Raw genomic sequence first — 20,868 nt, 5'->3', positions numbered from 1 at the left:
ACAGGATAATTGTTTAATTGATATTTCTGCGAGTTATTCATTCACCTCATTTCATTTCCACCAAGAAAATATCGTATCTTTAAACTCATAAACAAAAAAAACACAAATTATATGCACTACAATGAAATGTATTGAAAATATTTTTTTTTCTTTAAACATTATAAATTAAAATATTTACAAGTCAAATATTATTGTAAAAATGATGGAATATATTAAATGTAATACAAACCAGCCGTGCTTAAAAAGACGAACAAAACTCAATTGTTATAAAAGCCATAAAAATACAGAAGAGGTCGGGGAGAAAACTCGCGGCACGAGTCATCATCAAACTTGAATATCAATATTGCGCCGCGGGCCAATTGTATTAATAAACAAAACAAAATGAGAAATAATAATGCTATAGGCCAACAAAAGGTTCCATTTCTCCCCCCGATATATAAGTGAATGTTATAGAAATCAACCTCTAACACGGCGCGCTTTTAAGATTCAAATTTGCCTGTGTATGTTTCCAACCAGTAATTTTGTTATTACGATAATAAAATTATTGTTGATGAAACATTTTCCCAATCGATGCATATGGCGAACTTTACTGTTGATCTTTTTTCATAGAATTACAGCAATCACGGGCCTCGCCGCCTCGATTGTTAGGTGTTACTGAAACGGCCTTGCATTTTAGTCACGTTTATTATATTAATACTAAGTAGTATAATGCACACCACACACTAAACTTATTATTGCTCTTAAACTGCAAATAAAGACCCTACGACGATACGTCATTGAAAGACGTCTTTACTTTCGTATTTTTATATAATAATTTTCTAACATAGCCTAAGTTGAAAGGAGTACTTATAACGAATGAATAGTGTTTTATATATTTCAAAAGCTTTTCATCAAATCGAAAATTGGTGATTTAAAACGTGTCAAAAGTAAAACATTTGCCCATTTTTAACAATCTAACAGTGAGTTAGAGTGCTTGCACAAGCGTCAAAACATGTACACGAGTGTAGTCACACACGGCACACCCTCGCACTCCACAAATGGCAGATCACTATCTCGACGCATTCGCTGACAATTTTTACACTAGCGGTGAACGGGTGACGTCCGGACAAATGTGTCCGCTTTCACCGCGCTATCAGATAACTCGGCAAGGGTTGCGTGAAAGGACTCCGCCGTGATAGAACTGCGACGATTCGTTCCTGTAAATAGACTAGCGATGAATGAGCAATGGTGCCGGTAAGTGATACTTTGAGTCGACTCTGCGACTCTGTTTACACCTTGAAATAATATTCAAACAAAATAAAAGTGGGCAAAAAACTTGAGTTATAGTCTTTCTCTATACGCCATTGTCTTATAGTAGTCTCTGTATCTTATTTTTAACAAAAATACTTATCACGAAATGCGGCTAAACCTGACGAGTCCTATGGTTACATTATCGGTTTAAGATCATCAAAATGCTTTCTCCGAACGTAGGTGTGTTGTTGCAATTAACTCTATGTAACTTGATAACGTTTACCATATTTAATTGCTCTTAATATGTAGCAGTACTTGTAAAATGGGCAATTAAATAAATTTTCCAGCCACAACAAATACTCTGGGAGTAAGGTATACGATTCAGAAGTGTATCTTTAGTGGTTTACGCGCCTCTCTGCAATAAAACGCTGGCAACCGGCGGAATCGGTCCGATGCAATCGCGGCGACATAAATCTGCTTCGGCTACTCTTTTAATCCTTTATCCCTGTTAATTCTTACCGCTTAGTTTATTCGCGGAGGGAATGGTCAGGTCTTGTAGGTGTGTTGTTTTGTTGCGCTCTTTTGTTTTACAACTATCAGTTTTTGTTTAGCTAAGTGCCGGTCGCCGGACAAATGGCACACGCGCTGGCTGATACGACAAGAATACTTTATGGCTCTCTGTACACACTTTAAAGAACCCGACTTGGCTATTTGTAGTCTGAGGTGGTATTTCTTTGCCGCTTTTGTCAGATTATTTCTATTTAAACGATTATAAATACATTTAAGATTTAAGATATTATATAAGACTAGCTGTCGCCCGAGACTCCGTCCGCGCAGAATAAAAAAAAAAAGAAAACGGGGTAAAAATTATCCTATGTCCTATTCCTGGTTCTAAGCTACATGCCCATCAATTTTCAGTCAAATCGATTCAGCCGTTCTTGAGTTATAAATGGTGTAACTAACACGACTTTCTTTTATATATATAGATAGATTAAAGAAGTGTGATATTGATATCGTTTAAAAATTAATTTCTTTACTTTTTTTAAATACTTCCTGATTGACATAGAAATAGTAGATGAACTTCTGTAAAACAATAATTACCATGTTTTATTTGACATAAAAATGTGAATATATCATAAAAATTAAAACATTAGGTATCCATTATAAATGAACACTCGAGGTCATGCGTCATAATTTATCTAGCATACGAGAGGCAATTCCATTCTCTGTTTTATTATCAATCTGTAGGAACATTAACGGAATTACACAAACAAACATTTGCAGAATTTAACACGGCCGCCGGCGTAGCTACCTCTCAATAAAAAGCGCGGAGGTTTTATTAACAACGCAATAAAGACGTAATTTGCTTGCATTGCGATGATCACAAATAGCGATTGTCCGTTGTATCGCATCAAGCCATCAATAACGTGGAAGTGACCGATCGAACAAACACGAACTGGCCAATGATAAAAACTGATGAGCAAATAGACAGACAGGACTTGTGTACTCAGCTAATGGATTCAATTGATATGAAAGCTTTTACACAATGACCGGCGACTGCTGCTATCTGCCTGGATGTAACCGCGCTTTAATTATTTTGTGGCTTCCCCCTAAAAACCGCTCTTTGTTTTCAATTAATGCATAAAATCATTGTAGCTTTAATTACTGTAACAAATGACAGTATAGGTATATGCAAACAACTGTTAGGCTATAAACCAACAACATGTAACAATTTCATTGTATTTACAACGAAATAACGATTTTTGGAAAAATGAAAGGAATGTTGGTTAGACTGCGGAATAGGTACTTTATCCACATTGTGCCAACCAAGAATATAGATTCTGTTGAACAAACTCTAAGAATATTTTATTGACTAGCTCAATCTAATAACAAAATAGATCGAAGAAGTAAACTCAACGCACTTAATAACAGCTCGGCTGTCCATCACAGGTTTAAAGCTGGTTAGTCGTAATTCTTGTGTGCTCCCAGGTCCCAGCACCGCTCGCGGGCAACGAGCCTCCGCGATGCGCGCGCGTTGATACTGCAACGACGCATTGTTGCCGCGCCGCGCCAGCTTTCTCGCCATTCTCCCACCTAGGTGCTGCTAATATCGATTATTTTAATCGATGTTTGTTTTCCTCGTGTCTGAGTAAACTTTACTGCTTTGTAAACTTGAGAAGGAGAGTTAAAGTAATTGAATAGCAATATTTTTAGCACAATAAACAAATAATTGAATTCTCATTTACACAGTTTAAGTGTAGGTTTTTTTTTATTTGTGCTAAAAAGGCGAAATTAGTGAGCACAAAATGTATTTATATTCGAGAACAAGATCAGAGTGCGTTGAAAGTGGTCGCGCGTTCAGTCAACTTAATCTAGCGCCGCATAAAATGTGGTCTACGCATATCAGTCGGCCGTGGAAGTAAGTAAACAATAAGTGACATTAACGTCGGGATATTAAAATGCCATTGCTGCAATGTACCGATATGCGAGACATCGGCCGTATTGTGTTACTTGTGCGTCGCTCCGGTTACACCGCGCACGGCACGCGCACGCGACGCGACCACACGCGCGCCATCTATTGGACGCACTTCCAATATCGAGCGCATTGTGACTTACGCCCGGCAAGGACCCTAATACGGTCAGACAGTTCGCCTCTACACGGAAACTAAATGGCAGACTAATAAACTAAATAGCAATACAGCAAATCAAGCATGTAACTATTTATTATGTAGAAAATACGATGTTGACGCAATGTTTATTTGTGTCACTGAACAATATGGATGAGAAACCTTAGTTACCCTGCTGTTGGGGCACATAACGTTCAGTTTTAGTATATGACTAATAATTCCTTATGACTTACTTGCCCTACATTGACGTTACAATAAAAACTATCAAAATTATTACGACTTTGTTTGACTTACAACTTCACCAATAGTGACTTATAAGGTCTAAACATCTTAAATGTCACAAAGTTTTATAAACATTCAAAAGTAATTATTTTCGACTGGATACAATAAAGGCAATATTTACGTCCCTTCCTTTGTCAAAGGAGTTTTATTTCAATTATATCTTACCTGTTTTACAATTTAATGCTACCAGAAATTCTACCTACATCTATAAATTTCAGACGGCAGCTCAAATATGAATCCGCAACAAGCTAAGAAACCCCCTAAGGATCTAAGGATGTGATGTATCAAAGTAAAGCCATACTATATCCTCTTTGTGTTTTCTTAATATGAACCTTTGTGCTGTTGTGATAGAATTTAATTTCCATTGTAGAATCATGTCGAGTGAGTCGTATGGATACTTTGATACTTGAGAAAGGGGTAAAGTGAGACAATCGTAAAGTTTAATAATAATTACATTCTCAACTCTCCTCCCAGGTTGTGCACAATAATTAACCGCTCGGAATTACTTAGTCGAAATAATTTAATGTGACGCACGCCGAATTATTCATAATGTGCGTTGAGTCTTTATTAAATACGTTCAAAGGCATACTTTTATTCGTACAATCTATTGTTTATTTGAATGTTAACTATCATGAATATTTTATTGAAGGAATAAAAATAAGCTCTTGTTTAAATCTTCTTAGATTTAATTGAAAATCTTTTATTAGTTAATTTTATATTTTCAGTCTGCCAAAATACAACATGAGCGTGTCATTTGACGTTAAAGAATCGTACGGCAATATTTTGCATGAAAGGATGTTTTTATGTAACAGTTTAAGAAAATGAATAGTAACATAACAAGAGATCTAATCAAAGTGTAAACATATCTTTAGAGGAAAAATTCCATGTTCGATCATTATTTTTCGAGTATTATCTTCGTGTATATCACCAGTATTTAGATTGTAAACAGGCGACGCATGAGCGCTGTTTGCACAGATAATGAGGACGTGAAACTTGTGAATGTTCTTAATATTTAAAACTGACATAAACCAAGGTTTAGAAGCTGTTATTTGCTGGCAATTTGATCTTGAACCCCGCATACCCACTATTCGTTGTGCGCGCAGGTCGTTTGTGAGTGGTCGTGCGTTGTCTCTATGGGGTGAAATAGGAACCCTTGTGCTAGTTGTAATTTACATACAGAATTACAAGGCGGAATAACGCTGTTGCATATGTTTATAGTTCAGGAGCGTGTTATAAAAGCGCTCTTTGTATTCATGATGATAAAAATTCGGAAGTAACGTTATATTTGGTGTAACACGATTGCTTTATATGAAATTGTAGCCTTTTTATTTGGAATACTAACTTTAAGTAATAATTTATATTCTAATAATAATAAAAAAGGGGTTTCACATTTTTTCGCGTTCGTTCATTCTTTGTCGATAGATACCTACAGATTTGTCATCAATTTTTACTTTCTACAATATTAATAGCCTTAAATTTCTCATATGTATACCATAGCATAAAAATGATTCCAGACTATATTAAGCAATGCACCATTAAGCTCCAAGTAGCAATTCCTTTTTATTAAAACCTAATTTCTATTAACTCTGGAGGGACAGGGAGAAGAAATAATAAAAGTCATAGCGTGCAGCTGCCTTGAACTCGGCAACTAAGTAAGGATATAAATAATCTTTATATGCAGTAAAAATTTGAGCAACGCGCGCGTAGCATCGGGAACTTTGCAGAAAAATGAAAAATTACTGGTCAGGGAGCGGCGACCGCAAAACATCGCGCAACCGACGACTAATGAAAGCTTAGAGCCATTCGCATAAATCTCCCTTACATTTTTAATACCGATATATCCAGCGAGGGGAGCATCCACCGTCGAGAAAAAACGTAGACGAAGGAACAAAACGTTCGCGGACTCTCGCGTTTATATCTTATTTAAATAACAGATGTTGTCTTATAAATGTGGATTTTTTAATCGGTGCTTTACCAGGGACATAATGGTATCGGCCGATCTGCCGTCAGCTGCGGCCTGGACGCGCGGGACTTTATCGAGTTCGGCGGCTAATTTAAAATATCCCCTTCGCGAAGATTCCTTGCATTGCGCGCATGTCATCCGAACTCGGCAGCATATTACTTCTTTCTCTCTTGACCCGTATATATTCTTTATTCGCTTCGTTACCTAAGCTTTTTCGTATCTCGTCGAATCTCAAGGAGTCGTGTAGTCTCATTAAAATAATACAGGCTACCGGATAATCTTATCCGGTGTGTTTCGATCGCAGATTGGGTGCGCGTGCGTCGATAACACCGCGAGTTATTCAAGGCGGTGCACGCCTACACGATACACTTGTACTTTTTAATTCATTTTTCGACGACATCTTCATTATCTGGACTCGTACAGCGATACGAGCTTGCACACTTATCACTGCAATCCAAACGGAATACAAAAAACAACCCGCGGAAGATAAAATATACACGACACCGCATGAACTAAATTTACAAGTATTTTTTTCGTGTCAAATAAATATACCGCAGTTCAGTCTGAGTGCGTTTTATGAAGAGATTTTTAATTTCCCAATAGAAAAGACGTTTTGAGGCATTCGAAATAGAGACTAGATTTAAAGAATAGGATATAAAAATCCGCTCTACATTTTCCACATTATATGGGGAAGCAATTCTTATGATTATTAGCGCGGAGGCCGCAGGAGTAATCCTCAACAGTGACACTGCCGTGTGACATAAGCCGGAAAAATCTAATAACAATAAAATAAAATTGCCGACGGTTTGTAAATTTAAAAAGCAAAGGGAGGGAAATTCGTTTTTCGCACAGTAACAAGCATTATCGTTACTTTACATTTACCTTTTAATAGCATCGTGAATTTTGATAATATATTTACGCTTGAATCGAACAATCTCTTACTAGAGAATATATATGAAGTGATAAAAATGTAATTTGTTTTATGAATTTTCATTTTCAAAAACACCGGTTGATACATGGACAGTACAGACAGTTTTTCGAACACCTCTTCTAGTGATTATCATCATAGTGTAAAATAACGTAACGTTTCTTTTAATATTTTTGTATAATAATATTTATTATTTAACAATATTATTTATATCCTAATATTTAATCTAATATTTAATCAGCGGGAAATCCGTTTTGGTTATTCTAATTGCGTTTTATCTTCAGCTCTGAAGCACTTAAATCAACAATATTCCTCAGTAATATTTCCTTATGGTATTACTATTAAAATTTCACCTTTATTCCGAGTCGAGTCTTCCTGCATTTCGTTCCCATTGAAAACGTCCAAACACCCGTCTTGGGGAGCTCTGAATGCTCACCTTTTGTTTCCCTGTTCAAAGACTCATTTTGGTTGCGAACACCTTAACGTTCCTTTAAATTATTTAAACAGCTTTGAGTCGTAAATTTCAAGGCAGACTTTAATTGTTATTTTAACTGCAAGCTCAACTTAGTCTCCTGTAAGGTGGGGATCGTGGAAATATGTCTTAATTCGCCACCCTATGACTTATGTTTCATTGAAATTAAATTGCTTTTGTTGCTTCTGCAGATAGAGATATTAATAAACGAAATTTTGTAACGTTTTGTTTTTTAAAAACAAAAGTTATGTTGGCAACCGAAATTAAAGATATTTTTAAATTCACTACTAGATTAAGAAACTATATAAGTAAATGTACATATCTATATTCAGCATAAAAATAACGTTTTTAAGCTAAGTTTTATGAAAGAAAGAACTAAGTATTTTATCTACTTTTAATTCCTATCTATTATATCCTATATCTATGTTAAATACATTTAAACTAATGTTACATCGTATAAATAATTTCTACAAATGTCTTTGTCTACGCTACAATGTTATGAAATCGTCAAAGCTTGGTAAGGGAATATACATTACAAATTTAAATAAAATTGTTTCTTTTACTGAGTGCATGAAATTGAAGAGAAATACAATTTGTCTCGACCCTTCTGAATTCGTGAATCATATTGACGCGTCGAAAAAGAAAAAAGACGTCATGTTCTCTTCAATCTTGAATGAAATCGAGTGCACTTACGTTATCGTATCTCTGAGAAACGCTTACAATATCAGTTAATTACTTGGAACCATTAAATTGCGTAACCGAAATGGATCCTTTTGTTTATGGGTTCCGATCCTTTCAATAATCTATCAGCCGTTGCATCAGTTCTGTTTCGTTATAATAATAATTGTCCATAATTACATATTCCCTCGATCGAAGAATCGTTTTTATTGTTATTTTATTTATAAAGTAATAATTTTTCGTCGAGCGCAACTCTATTAGGTTTTTAAATTTGATTGATCTGATATAAAGATCGATTTAATGATTGACTGCTCTTCTCTTTCGTACCTTGTTTCTTTTTTTCCATAAACGATTTCTTTGTATATCTGTAGAAGGCATATTTAAATTACACTTTGTAAAATGCATTTAAATTAAAAATATAGAAAAAAGTTTCGACTTCCAAGAAATATAATACAAAAAAAAACAACATGCAAAATTAAGGACCATCTTTAGTTTCGTTCATCAGTATTTTAAATTTTGAGTGTCTACATAGATTACAGTCTTGCATTCCGTTAGATTATATGTTATCTCGACTATTGTTATATAATTGTACAATTGCAAGACAATACCAGTGAATTAAATGATTAAGTAACGTCTAAGTTTGGAAAGTTAATGAGGCTTGTAAGTAGCAGACGACATGTAACAATAAGAGGATAGATCGCTAAGTACGGGGACCACCGGGGCCAGCTTTTGTTGAGGCGCCTCCACTCGCAAATCGCGAGATGCTCAGATACGCCGCGCATGCCGACACAGGTCTTTAATGACCGTCCCTCCGCTCAAGTAATTTACGTCGCATGTGCGAAACCGCTCTTAACTAAAAGCCCTCTAAATTACACCATACACAGCTATTGATTCCATATTAATCTCGAAGGCATTACAAATCAATTTTCCAACCAAAATTTTAACCCAGTATCGGGCTGTATTTTTTCATTCTTATATTATTTATTTATCATAAGACAATATACGAGGAAAAGTTACTTTAAGTTACCTTCAAATTTTCTGAACGCAAAATGTACGATTACTTACTTGTATTTAAAGAAGTCGAATGATTAAGTCTGAAGTACAGAGTAAGACGGAAACTTTTACAACTTAACCGGATTAAGAAATGGGAAGACCTTAAAGCGTTTAGGCTGAACCATCTTAAGCATAAGGGTCCGAGGTCCCCTAGAAGGCGACCTCGAATTTGACATTTACCCTTAGGTTATTTTGTGTTACCTTGATTTTGTTGTGTATCGGGGCTGTTTGTCAAAATATAGCTGTGTTGAGTGACTCCAGTCTAGTTGAAGTGATAAATCCGGTTACTTACATGTTTCATAAATTTCTTCTTTCTAAATTATAATTTACATTACGCTTTAATGACTTTTTATACTTTTAACTAGATTTTCCCGTATGTTTTTTTCTAATTCACTTTAAAGAATTGTCTATAATAAGACAATATATTCTATAGTTAAACATGAAAAACAATCACCTTCTATTCTAGGAACAAACCCGTTTATTTTATATGAATTGTGTCTAGCAATAGCATAATATAATGAGATATATTTTAGGTTTAATGCACTAATCAAATAATAAATGACTCATATATGTACTTGGAGAAATGAAACAAAACAGCAAGCAGCACAATGAACAAGACAACGTTTCAATTTACAAGATCCGCGGCCGTGATAATCCGCCGGGAGCCCGATCGGCTGCTCGCGCGGGCTTATTACGTGCCTTGCCCCCGCACAACTTAACTTGTCTCCGTATTATCGGGCAGATTATTGTTAGTCGATATGCTACGTGGTTTTAACTATGCGTAAGTTCTCTTTGTCTTTTGTTATATGTAAATTTTCATACTAATAAGCTTTGTCATGGGTGGTAACAGTCCTCTAGTAATTTTTTAAATTGATTCTGCTACTTATCTATATCAATATGATAACCGCTAAATATAATCGTTATTTTCAACCAATTAAAGCTTTTAGCTAAGCATTTGATAGATACATATCAGTAAGAACTTCTCCATATTTATTTAAATTTCTCCACACCAAAGCAAACATTAAATTAATAAACACCTTTCATTATAACTCATTGACAGTTGGTTTCCAAAATCTCTGTATAAAACATATCGTCATCCCTTTAATTTTTTTTGACAAAACACTGATAATAACATATATTAAAAGGGTATCTTGGTCTCAAAAACCCACGGTGAATCACTGTATGTAACAGGGCATTGTCGTTTTAATCAAACATAACGACTGTGGTTTGTAGTAATTACAAAGTATAAACTATGCATATTTCCATTGGATTATATTTCGAAATGGCGATTTTAATTACACCCCTGCAACAATAACTGCTAGCAACAAATCTCATTGAATGGAACATGATAGTTGCGGGCCCGTAATGTTGTTGGGGACTTAGCAATACGTATGTGAATCGATTATAAGTATTAATTCATAATGTAAAAGCCTATTTCTCATACACTTAAAATTAAAATAAACTACATTTATGTTGTGTAATGGTATTTTAATATTCACAGATTTATATCAGTGGTGTAGTATTCTTTTTTCTAGTTAAGCACCCTATTTTTAAGATTTCAGAAAAAGGTAAAGAGCTAGAGCTTTTACAAAGCAAACTTTCGAAAGAATTATGAAGGTTAACAATTTATTTAATACGAAAGTTTTAATTATTATTAATAATATTTTTTACACGGCTATTTGAATAATCATTTCTATTATTTAAACTCGTAAAAAGTATAGTAATAATCTATATATATAAAAGAAAGTCGTGTTAGTTACACCATTTATAACTCAAGAACGGCTGAATCGATTTGACTGAAAATTGGTGGGCAGGTAGCTTAGAACCAGGAATAGGACATAGGATAATTTTACCCCGTTTTCTTTTTTTATTTTTTATTTTGCGCGGACGGAGTCGCGGGAAAAAGCTAGTTGTAAATAAATAATTTTGATAACTTTATATGCAATGTAAATTTTCATTAAGCGTGTTCTTAAGAAATTCAATTCAGTTATGTACGAGTACTGCAAAACTTTAAATTGAATTAGTTTATATTCACTTTGCAAGTCTCTTACAGTTCTGATGTCATACTTTTTAAAAGTTTAACATCTTGTTAGTGGTTTATTGAAGCTGTATTTATTCATAAGTATACGCGAAATACATCTTAATTATAATCATGACATGTTTTTCCGTTTATTTTTATATAAGACTAGCTTTCGCCCACGACTCAGTCCGCGAGTAATTGAAAAAGAACTTAGTAGCCTGTGTGTTCTTCCAGACTAAGTTCTATAGCCATGCCAAATTTCATCCAGATCCGTTGAGAAGTTCTGGAGTTATCTTCAAACAAACATCCATCCATCTATCTAAACATTCGCATTTATAATATTAGTAAGAATTTTAATGTAAACTATTTCTTTGTTGAAATAAAACCTAATTTCGTTCAAAATGTAAACATAAAATTGAATCCATAAGAAAGATAAGTGATACGAGAACAAAGCTTCGAATTTTCGTATGAAATGAGCAAGTGGCGCCGTAGTCGTAGCCGTAGGTGCTAACAACGCAAGTTAATCAGCCTGATCCCCTTACGACCTCCATTAGATAGACTGAGCGACTAAGGTGGCTAATTGAATAAGGGACCAAATTAAACTGTGAGCCGGCATGACCTCTTTCTATTCAAATTCGACTTGTTCTTGATGCGTTCGCTTAAACTGATTTAACGTATACATAACGCCGTCACGTTGATATGTAAATCGATGGCTGAGATTAGATCACACGTTATTAAAGGTGACTTGATTTTGTAAGTTAATGTCACATGTCATCAAAACTTTGTAGCTTTTAATCAAGTTTAAAATCAGAAGAAGGAAGGTATATTTTTATGCAACACTTATACAAAATGACCAGCTTTTGCCCGCGACTACGCCCGCGCGGAATTAAAAAAAAAAACTAAATCAAGGACTCCAGACTATGTTCTACATCTGTGCCAAATTACATCAACATCCATTAAGTCATTCCCGAGATACCTTCAAACAAACATACATCCATCCATTAAAATTATCGCATTTATAGTAGATATAGTAGATAGATTTTTTCTATTCAGTTCTGTCACATGAACATCATTGACGAAAATATTCATATTTAAATTGAATAAGGTATATTTAGTGTGTTTAATTATAATTCATTATATAGTTGGGCACTGTGGTTGCTTGAAGTACACTTAGTACTATGTTACATAACGTAATCGGAAGTTCCTCCCCCAATCGTTTCCGTCAGGTTAGATTTAATTGAAAGTTATGCAAATCTCTCAATTCGACTCCTTCACAATGGTACCGGGATTCCGAATGAGTTAATCCGTGTTTATGTTCCTAATCGGCCCCTTGCTGACGGCCTTGTTACGGCTTTAGTTCACTGTTAAATTTATACAATGCCTTTTGCGAACAATGAACCATTTATTTAAGGTAAATCATTGTTTATGTTAACTTCTTGGTCTTTCTTAATAAACTTATTAAGTTAAAACTAACTTGAATTGTGGATATTCGTATTTAACTATATTATCTTGTTGCAGCTGAATTGAAAATGGACGTGCTCAGAGAGCGAGAAGTGAAAGACAACCTGGAGAGACGACTAATGGACGAACAGAAAATGAGAGGTCAGTCCCATATATTTTTTGATTTTCTTTAAACTGCGTAATTTTTACGTTGTACTATCGAATCTTAAACATTTCAACAGAAAAGATTAAAACGACAATAAACATTATTAAGTAATATTAAATTATATTTTTTTGTAAAGTGTGCTAAGTTTGTCGGATATCAACTTTCAATTGTTATAGTCTTTTTTTACTTTCTACGTAAAAACGAATTGTCTAGAATATTCAAATTATAATAAAAGCCCTGCTCTTCTGTGAAATTGCAAAATCTCTTTTGTCCGCTAGTCGTAGACACGTACCGGCGCGAAAAGAACAAACAAGGTGTAATTTCAATGCCTTCATAAATCTTCGATCACGAGCGAGCCTCGCATTCGCCAAAATTAACAAGAGATCTTATTACGGAACCATTGTCTTCCTCCGCGGCGTGTTATTTATTTCCAACATTAAAACTATTATTTTCTCATGTTACGATAACCGGTGCCTTATGTTCTGTTGCCAATTTTCTTTCCGTGCCACCGACTCATCGGTCGTTTCATCCATAATTGTCTGCAACACAATGTATTATGGCTGTTCAATTATTACTATCTTCTTTATGCTTCATATTGCCTATATTTACTGCATTGCTATAAAGTAAAAACAAATACACCTAACAAATATCATTTTTTATAAAATTTTGTAAGTGTCGTAAAATTTATACTTTTTACGAAAAGAAAAATCACATTTCTCAGGGATTGAAATACAACCCCTAACAAATGTAAAGGTTAATTTCCAAACAAACAATACCACCCTTTCTTCGTCTATAAAGAGTATTGTAACAAGTAAAAGGAAAGCAAACTGGCTGGGGGTGACCTTTGTACAAATGTCAAACAGAACTATGACAGCGACCTGATGTCTCAAGACAAAAGGGTTGCTATTAAACCAAATAACATTTGAAATTGTCTTGTTTTGGACTATTTCAAACCGGTACGCATCATACGTCACATACTTGTTATATAAAGTTGAAGTTTTAATAAACAACATTCAAAATTAAATTGCAAATTTAATAGTTTGAAATAAAATAAAAAATACAGAACTTAAGAGTAAAGATAAAAATTTAGATATTAGCGGAAGTGATGTGATTAGATGTGAGACATGTGTTCTAATTACGAACAAACAAAATGTTGTCAGTGTAAACATTTCAGATCCGCTCACTAAAATAATGAATGAGCTATTTGTTACACTAAATCTTTTTCATCCTACATTATATTTTAATTCTAAATCTAACTTTTTTGTTAGTTCACTATTACGTACATGCCGATTAAATTGTTTGCGCCTATTTTAGGTCACCTCTACATTTTATAATATCTGCGCTAAAGCTGTTAATGGATTTCATAGACTATTTACCGATCTTACAGCTACTTTAAAAGCTTTCTGACAACTTTCTTTCGTTTATAGCGAAATTAATTTTGCGACTTCTGTCCCAAGTTTTCATTCTTCAAAGCCTTTTTACGATTTAGTGATATACATAATTGTTTTGTTTGTACATATTTGAGGCAAGATATTTCTGAAGTAATATTTGTTACTTCACGTATGACTTGTGTCGATAGAGTTTTGTTTAAAACGTTTTGGTAGTCAACTGTGTAATGCTGGAGGCGGAATAAGTTCGGATATTCACATCCCATACATATTTCACACGGTGAATGAACGCGATTGCGATGTGAGCAATACTGTTAATTGCCAAAAACCAATCATCAGATAGCGCTCTATGCGTCCACGCTATGAATTACGCCTTTAGTTACAAAAGCAAAGCCGACCACCATTTCTAGGTACATGCACCGAATCGATCATACATATTTTAAATGCAATTGAACATACAGCCGATCTTTTTTAACAGTATCATGGCTTGTCAATTTTTAACTACATTGTCATAGTACTAGAGGTGATTTTCATACGCTCATGGATTAGGAAACCCCACTATGCAGCCAAAACAAAAAAAAATCTGGTCGAAATGACCAGATATTTAGATAGAGTTTACTGCTTAGATAACTTTTGTTGTGCTTGATTTATTGAAGTCTCCAAATCTGACAGATGTGTGCCGAGTGAGCCAAAAAACTTTTGTCGTATAACTTTTCGTGTTCAAAACGTTTTCTATTTTGTATATTATGTAATGAAAGGTTCATTATCGGCCAGTAAGGCTGCTGCAATAACAATCAATCAGGGAGGTCGATCGAAGTCCGCCAGGAAAATTGGAATAGAGCCCGAATAGAGACCGGGCTAATCAACGGCCGCGGAGCGCACGGCCATTCATAATACATATTGTATTGAATGCGCTGATATCGCATCCGAATCTAGTTCTTTAGTAATGCCCTAGTCCATTTAAACAGCGATGCGCTCTGTAGAATTATCCTGGTATTCAATTAATTAAACTATACTTCCAGCTTCAGACTTCTGATACGCCTTGCAAATAACATTTTTGTTGTTATAAAATGTATTATTTAACATTTATTCCTCGACGTATCAATATCTTATTGGAAGACGATAATTTCTTGTGAAGAACCTCCGTCTAAAATTATATACGTTCTACATTAAAAAGAAACCATAAACTTGTTTTGATATATTAAGGTTTAATGTTACTCTAAGATTTAACACAAAATCAAAGTAATAAATAGATTTCCAAGTCATTTATAACACTAATGCGGTGATTTATTCGTTTATAATTGAACTGGACACGTCTACAATGAATATTGACTGTAAGAAGGCACACCCTTTAAGGGTCTCCATTCATCGCTAAAGGTTGTTATGCGAGTTAGTTTCAAGAGGGAGTCAAAGATGTTTGCAAGTTTCGCTTTATGATTTCCTGCCGTATCCTTTAATTTAATCATTGAGAGAAATGTACACTTGCTTAAGAATTTCGAAGCATCGACTTTGGGATTAATAATGTTGATAATGAAATGCTTTATAAAATATTATTCGATTTTCATTCTATTTTACTTAATGAGAACTGAAATAGTGAACTATATAATACATTTTATTACAGTTTTAGTTTCAACTATCTGAAAATAATAAACTTGTACCAACATTTCCAAACGAAAACAATGTAGTAACTAAGTTTTTGGATTAAATATTTAAAAATAATTGTAAGTTGTAGCAAATGTTACAATCATTTTTTTCCATGTTAAGAAGACGACATTGCCTTTTGTGTCAATTTGTACTCAAGAAAGTGTTACAATGAAAGATTAATAAATAACACTGTTGTGAGTAAGAGTGTTCCCGCATCCCCCGAAAGCCGGAGCCGCCCGAGCCATGCCGGCAAAGGAGTCGGTATAATTCTCATTGTACTCGAGATTGCGTAATTAAATAACATGTAGGCCGTAACATTACGGGCGTCTTGAAAGGGTTCGCAATGGAAATGTTACGCCAATTATGTGAACATTATGCTGGGAATGGAGGGTTATCGATGTCTGTGCCCCTGTATGCGTCACAGATACCTCTGTTACTTGGGGCATCTTGTGATGTTAGATTATTGTGTTTCATATGTGTGTTATTGCGTAGACAAAATGTTTCGGTTAGGCCGCCGACCCCGACATTATCAGAGCCCCGGGCAACTTATAAACATAAATTCATCTTCGAATTCTATACGGAATGGGGCTGTCCTACTTTACTGTAAGACATGCGGTCTGGGATTGTGCTAAACGACTCAATCATTCAATGAATGTAGCAACAAAACAGTTTTGTGATAACGTAATCTCTGTTTGAAAAAAATAATACGACAAAACAATGTGAGAACCACTAGCATTCCAAACTTGCAATTGTTATTAACCCATATATTAACCCGGTTTTGATACAAAAGTATTTTTTTTATTATAAGAACAATTAAAAAAAATTATATAACTTATAACAACGCACACAAACTGAGAGTATTTATCACGAAACATAATACAGAAAGCAAACTCGGAAGCGTATCTATTTGTCCATTGATGGCTTAATTTGAAATGAATCTGGTCGAATGCATTCGTAAACGATCAAATGATCATTCCCCTCGCATTGGGACGCAGTATCGCGGATCGGCGGCCGACTGATCAAATTCAAATGGAGTTGGCCGAACAATCGTATCTGCATGTGTCAGTAGTGCATTGTGATGCCAAAACCCACCTGATGTATTGCCTCCGCAATACAACTACATAATAGAAAAGAGTTATTACTTATTAAAGGAATTGTCAGAACAATTGTGTAATGTTTTATATCATATTTGCAGAACGCCTCAAGAGAAAATGAGATGAAAGGCTATGAGAATTTGTTATTCTGAAAGCTTCCAATATGTCAAAAATCCATCAATATTGTGTACCGGATGAGTTAGGAAGGAATCAAAAAATTATTGCAATAGCGGCATAACACGGCACACGGGAGAGTCCGTGCGCCGAATGTCCGCCGAACGGCCGCTGATTCGCAGCCGTGTGCAGAATTCAATTACTCACTTCGGCTGTCGTCGATTTGGAAGTTCCGTCTGACGCTACGTGGAACCGATGCAAATATTTGCAGTCTTTGTTTCAAAACTACTGGATTTCATCGCTAGTCCAACGTAGTTTCAGTTTTAAAAGAAGACTACGAATAAAACTATCCTATTTTAGGCTGCCTTTTTTAAGGATTCTTTAATAAAACGCGATAAGTAACAAAAAAAAATAGGTAACGTGACAATTTAACAGTGAGATTTTAAGAAAGAATTATTAGAACAAAGAAATTTAAAACAATTATGTAATCGTGTAGTTACTCTCAAAGTATTGTGGTGTGGGGGTGGATTTGTCACATTCTTCTCGGTTCTTATCAGTGCCAGTAGTGACGGAGACGATGCGTGTCCCGGACGTGACCGACCTACCAATCACTTTGTCATTCCGAACACGTCATACCGCGAAAAATGTGTTCACCACCAAAATGTATATTACTTTGGCCAACAAACAAATACGATACGATGGTAGTGTCAACTGAAGGATAGGAATACCTTTTGAAGTACTTCAGTATATAATAATAAACACTTGACAACAGAATAATAAATATCTCCTTAGAAATCTTTTGGAAAAAAAGTTAATTGGTCTAATGTTAAATCTTTATTATTGCTTTGTTGTCTAACTAATTTAATTTGCTACCTTTAAAAGCTTCAATGAATACATCGATAAAATAGAACAGGACGAATGCACAAATCGGATCAATGGTCGATATTCTGGTGAAATGAAGCGCAGTATGGCTCTGGTCGCGCATCACTAATGCTCCTGATTAGATTGCGCCCACTGGACGGGGTACGAGCTCCCCGCCCGCCGTGTCCACCATACACACACTTAGATATTCGAATAAAAACTCTTTTATTAAGTCTGGTCGTTCATTTTGAACATAATTTTCTTGGTAGAAATCAACAAAACAATTGGCCATGTTTTGGCTATTCCTTACCATTACGTGACTACTTTAACATATTTCTAGCTACGACATTAGTTTCAGATTAATGTTATTTTAATTTTTCGTGTAATTTTACTATTACATATTAGTTCATCAATAAGACTAGAAATATCTTATACACAATTTAAATTATTGGCATAAAAGGTGGCTCATATATAGTATATTCAACTGTGTAGGAACAGCATCACACATTTCAGCACTAAGTAGAATCCTCTGTCGCCGCACGCCGTACAAAACTTATCGCTTACCATATAAAGATACCCGGCCCTGGACTAGACAATACTTACTTTAATTGATACTAAATAACACAGAGAGATTTGCTGTTATATTCCACTGCAAAAGTAGCTACACATTGTATTATATTTTTAGGTTTGAAAATGTTAACGATAGGAACAATATGAAAAATCTACAAATTATGTATAAGGTTCTAAAAAACATTTAAAATCTGTGATAGAATATTTTCGGTATTACAGTTTGTCACAAAAGAAAGATTTTTTTATTAAATTAATTCTAATGATGAGACTAACGCGAAAGGGATTCATAATATTATTCAAATGGCGACAGAAATTGTAAAAACCTGAATGTTATTGCAGATAGAGGGTGTTTAATAAGGAAATAACAGTTTTCTGCAAGACGTTTAAATTAACGAAGCTTCAGAGCCGAAGAGAGATGGCGCAGCCTACCAACATCAATGTTGCCAACCTTGTAATTACAACTTCTGTAATTACGAAGTTGTAGGCGAGGCGAGCACATCCATACAGGACCGGAGCTAATCAAGATCCTATTCAAATTCATCGTAAGAGAAAGCAATAAATACGCCGTTAATAAAATCCCACAGTGGCGGAAATAATAATAAAATATTAGGCGACGTCGAGATTTTGTCTAATTAATTTTGTATACGTGTCGGTTCGGGGAGGTGATGTCGGGAGGGGGAAGGAGCACAATGCGCGAGAGGCTGGAGTTGCGGAGGCAACGGGATCCGCGAGCTCTAAATTAAAATTTATGATTGTGTGTAAAATTGTTAGAACAGGTTCCGATGTGTATAATATATCTACATAACGTGAAAACTCAAACAAACTTGTAGCGTGCCGCTTTCTTTCTAATTTTTATTGTTCCGGTGTTTTAAAGAAATCGAGCGGCGGCTGCGCTTTGAAGCTTTATATTAATATAATGCGGTGCTTGATGTTATTTTGGTAACTTGTGAAATGTCTCATTGCAACACGTTTATATCATTTACACAGTAAAAACTTTAATTGACATCTATTAATATTTTGGTTGATGATTGATATTAATATCTACTGTATAATGTAAAAAAACAAACAATATGCTACAGTAAAAATAAAAAATTGTTGACGTAAAGTGTTTAAATATAGTTAACACGGCGTGCATTTCTGTTTTGCGTCGTAGTCGTGTCAATATTAGCACGATTGAATTGTCGATTTCGTTACAATCGAATGCGTGCGCCATGTGTCAAGCGTACACTTTGGCCCATGTAACACGAAACCGAAATTGTTGCATGTTACTCCTAAAAATTATGCCTAGCGCCATGTGTCAAACTATACTGTGTTGTGACAAGGTTTCGTTAGGTTATGATTGTTATTTTTATTTTTTATTTTTTCATTGCCTACCTCGGAGCTTGCTAGCTGGAGAGGCATCTAAAAAAAGATTTTTGCATTCGACCTTTAAAACATTTGGGAACAAGTATCGTTCAAATTCATAGTCAAGGGTTACTTTATCATATCGTGTTTCAATTGATTTCTAGGGAAATGTAGCAATTAAAACTGTTTTTAACTTTTTTTTAAGATACTTTTATTAATATATTTTTTTATATCAACGAAGATGATTCAAATTCAAATTTGCAAATTTGCGTAGGGATTTATCATAAAGCTTTGCAGTTGTGAAAACCATACAGAAATCGATGTGCACGGAAATAAACTTAAAAGCATAGCTAATCCAGTTATCTGCACAAAAACAACAAACCGTATTGGATATTCAACATCGAACGCGCAAATCCTAACAATCCGGAACGCTTCCTTACAAATTTAATACGGGTCTTACATCAACGATGATATTATATTTTCATAAAATGCGTTTTCTTTAAAAATCAGACACAGTTTATGTACTGTATCTGAAATTTGTATTGGGTTACATTCGTCATTGTCTTTGTTGTGATTAATTTTAATTAGAATGAACCCTCTACCTTCCGCAGTTTTGTCTGATTGAAACAAAGTAGAACATCGATAATTCTCCTAATATTATTGTATTATTTTCATCAAAATAAATAAATAAGACACCGATAACATCGTGCATTACAAGAGCAAGAAGTGATTGTGAAAATAATAACAAAGAGCTTCGGAATTCAACAGGATGAATGCACGTTCTATAGTAAAATTTAAACTAAATATTCCGAAGTGTTCAACGTAGCGTATAAACTAGTGAGCCGGCATTGCGTGTTAGTGTTAGACCGCTGGGAGCTGGCCGGCGTTGGCGACACCGATTGACTCAGCCAACACCGACCATTGGCCACCGGGCGACTGACTCAGCCTGCCACTGGCCACTGCCCGGCCGTAATGTGCCCACTCGCGCGAACAC

General features: G+C 34.9%; 1 protein-coding gene across 1 annotated transcript in view; it reads left to right on the top strand.

Annotated features, from left to right (window-relative positions):
• Positions 1–20,868, top strand: part of LOC106715053 (dachshund homolog 2) — a 132,453-nt gene that overhangs the window by 89,763 nt on the left and 21,822 nt on the right. Inside the window, 1 exon segment of the mRNA XM_045678490.1 lies at positions 12,772–12,855. Coding sequence (XP_045534446.1) covers positions 12,772–12,855 — 84 coding nt within the window.

Source organism: Papilio machaon, chromosome 7 (genome assembly GCF_912999745.1).
Source record: "Papilio machaon chromosome 7, ilPapMach1.1, whole genome shotgun sequence".
NCBI lineage: Eukaryota > Metazoa > Arthropoda > Insecta > Lepidoptera > Papilionidae > Papilio > Papilio machaon.
The sequence above is the reverse complement of the archived record's forward strand: the minus strand, read 5'-3'. Positions and strand labels throughout refer to the sequence as shown.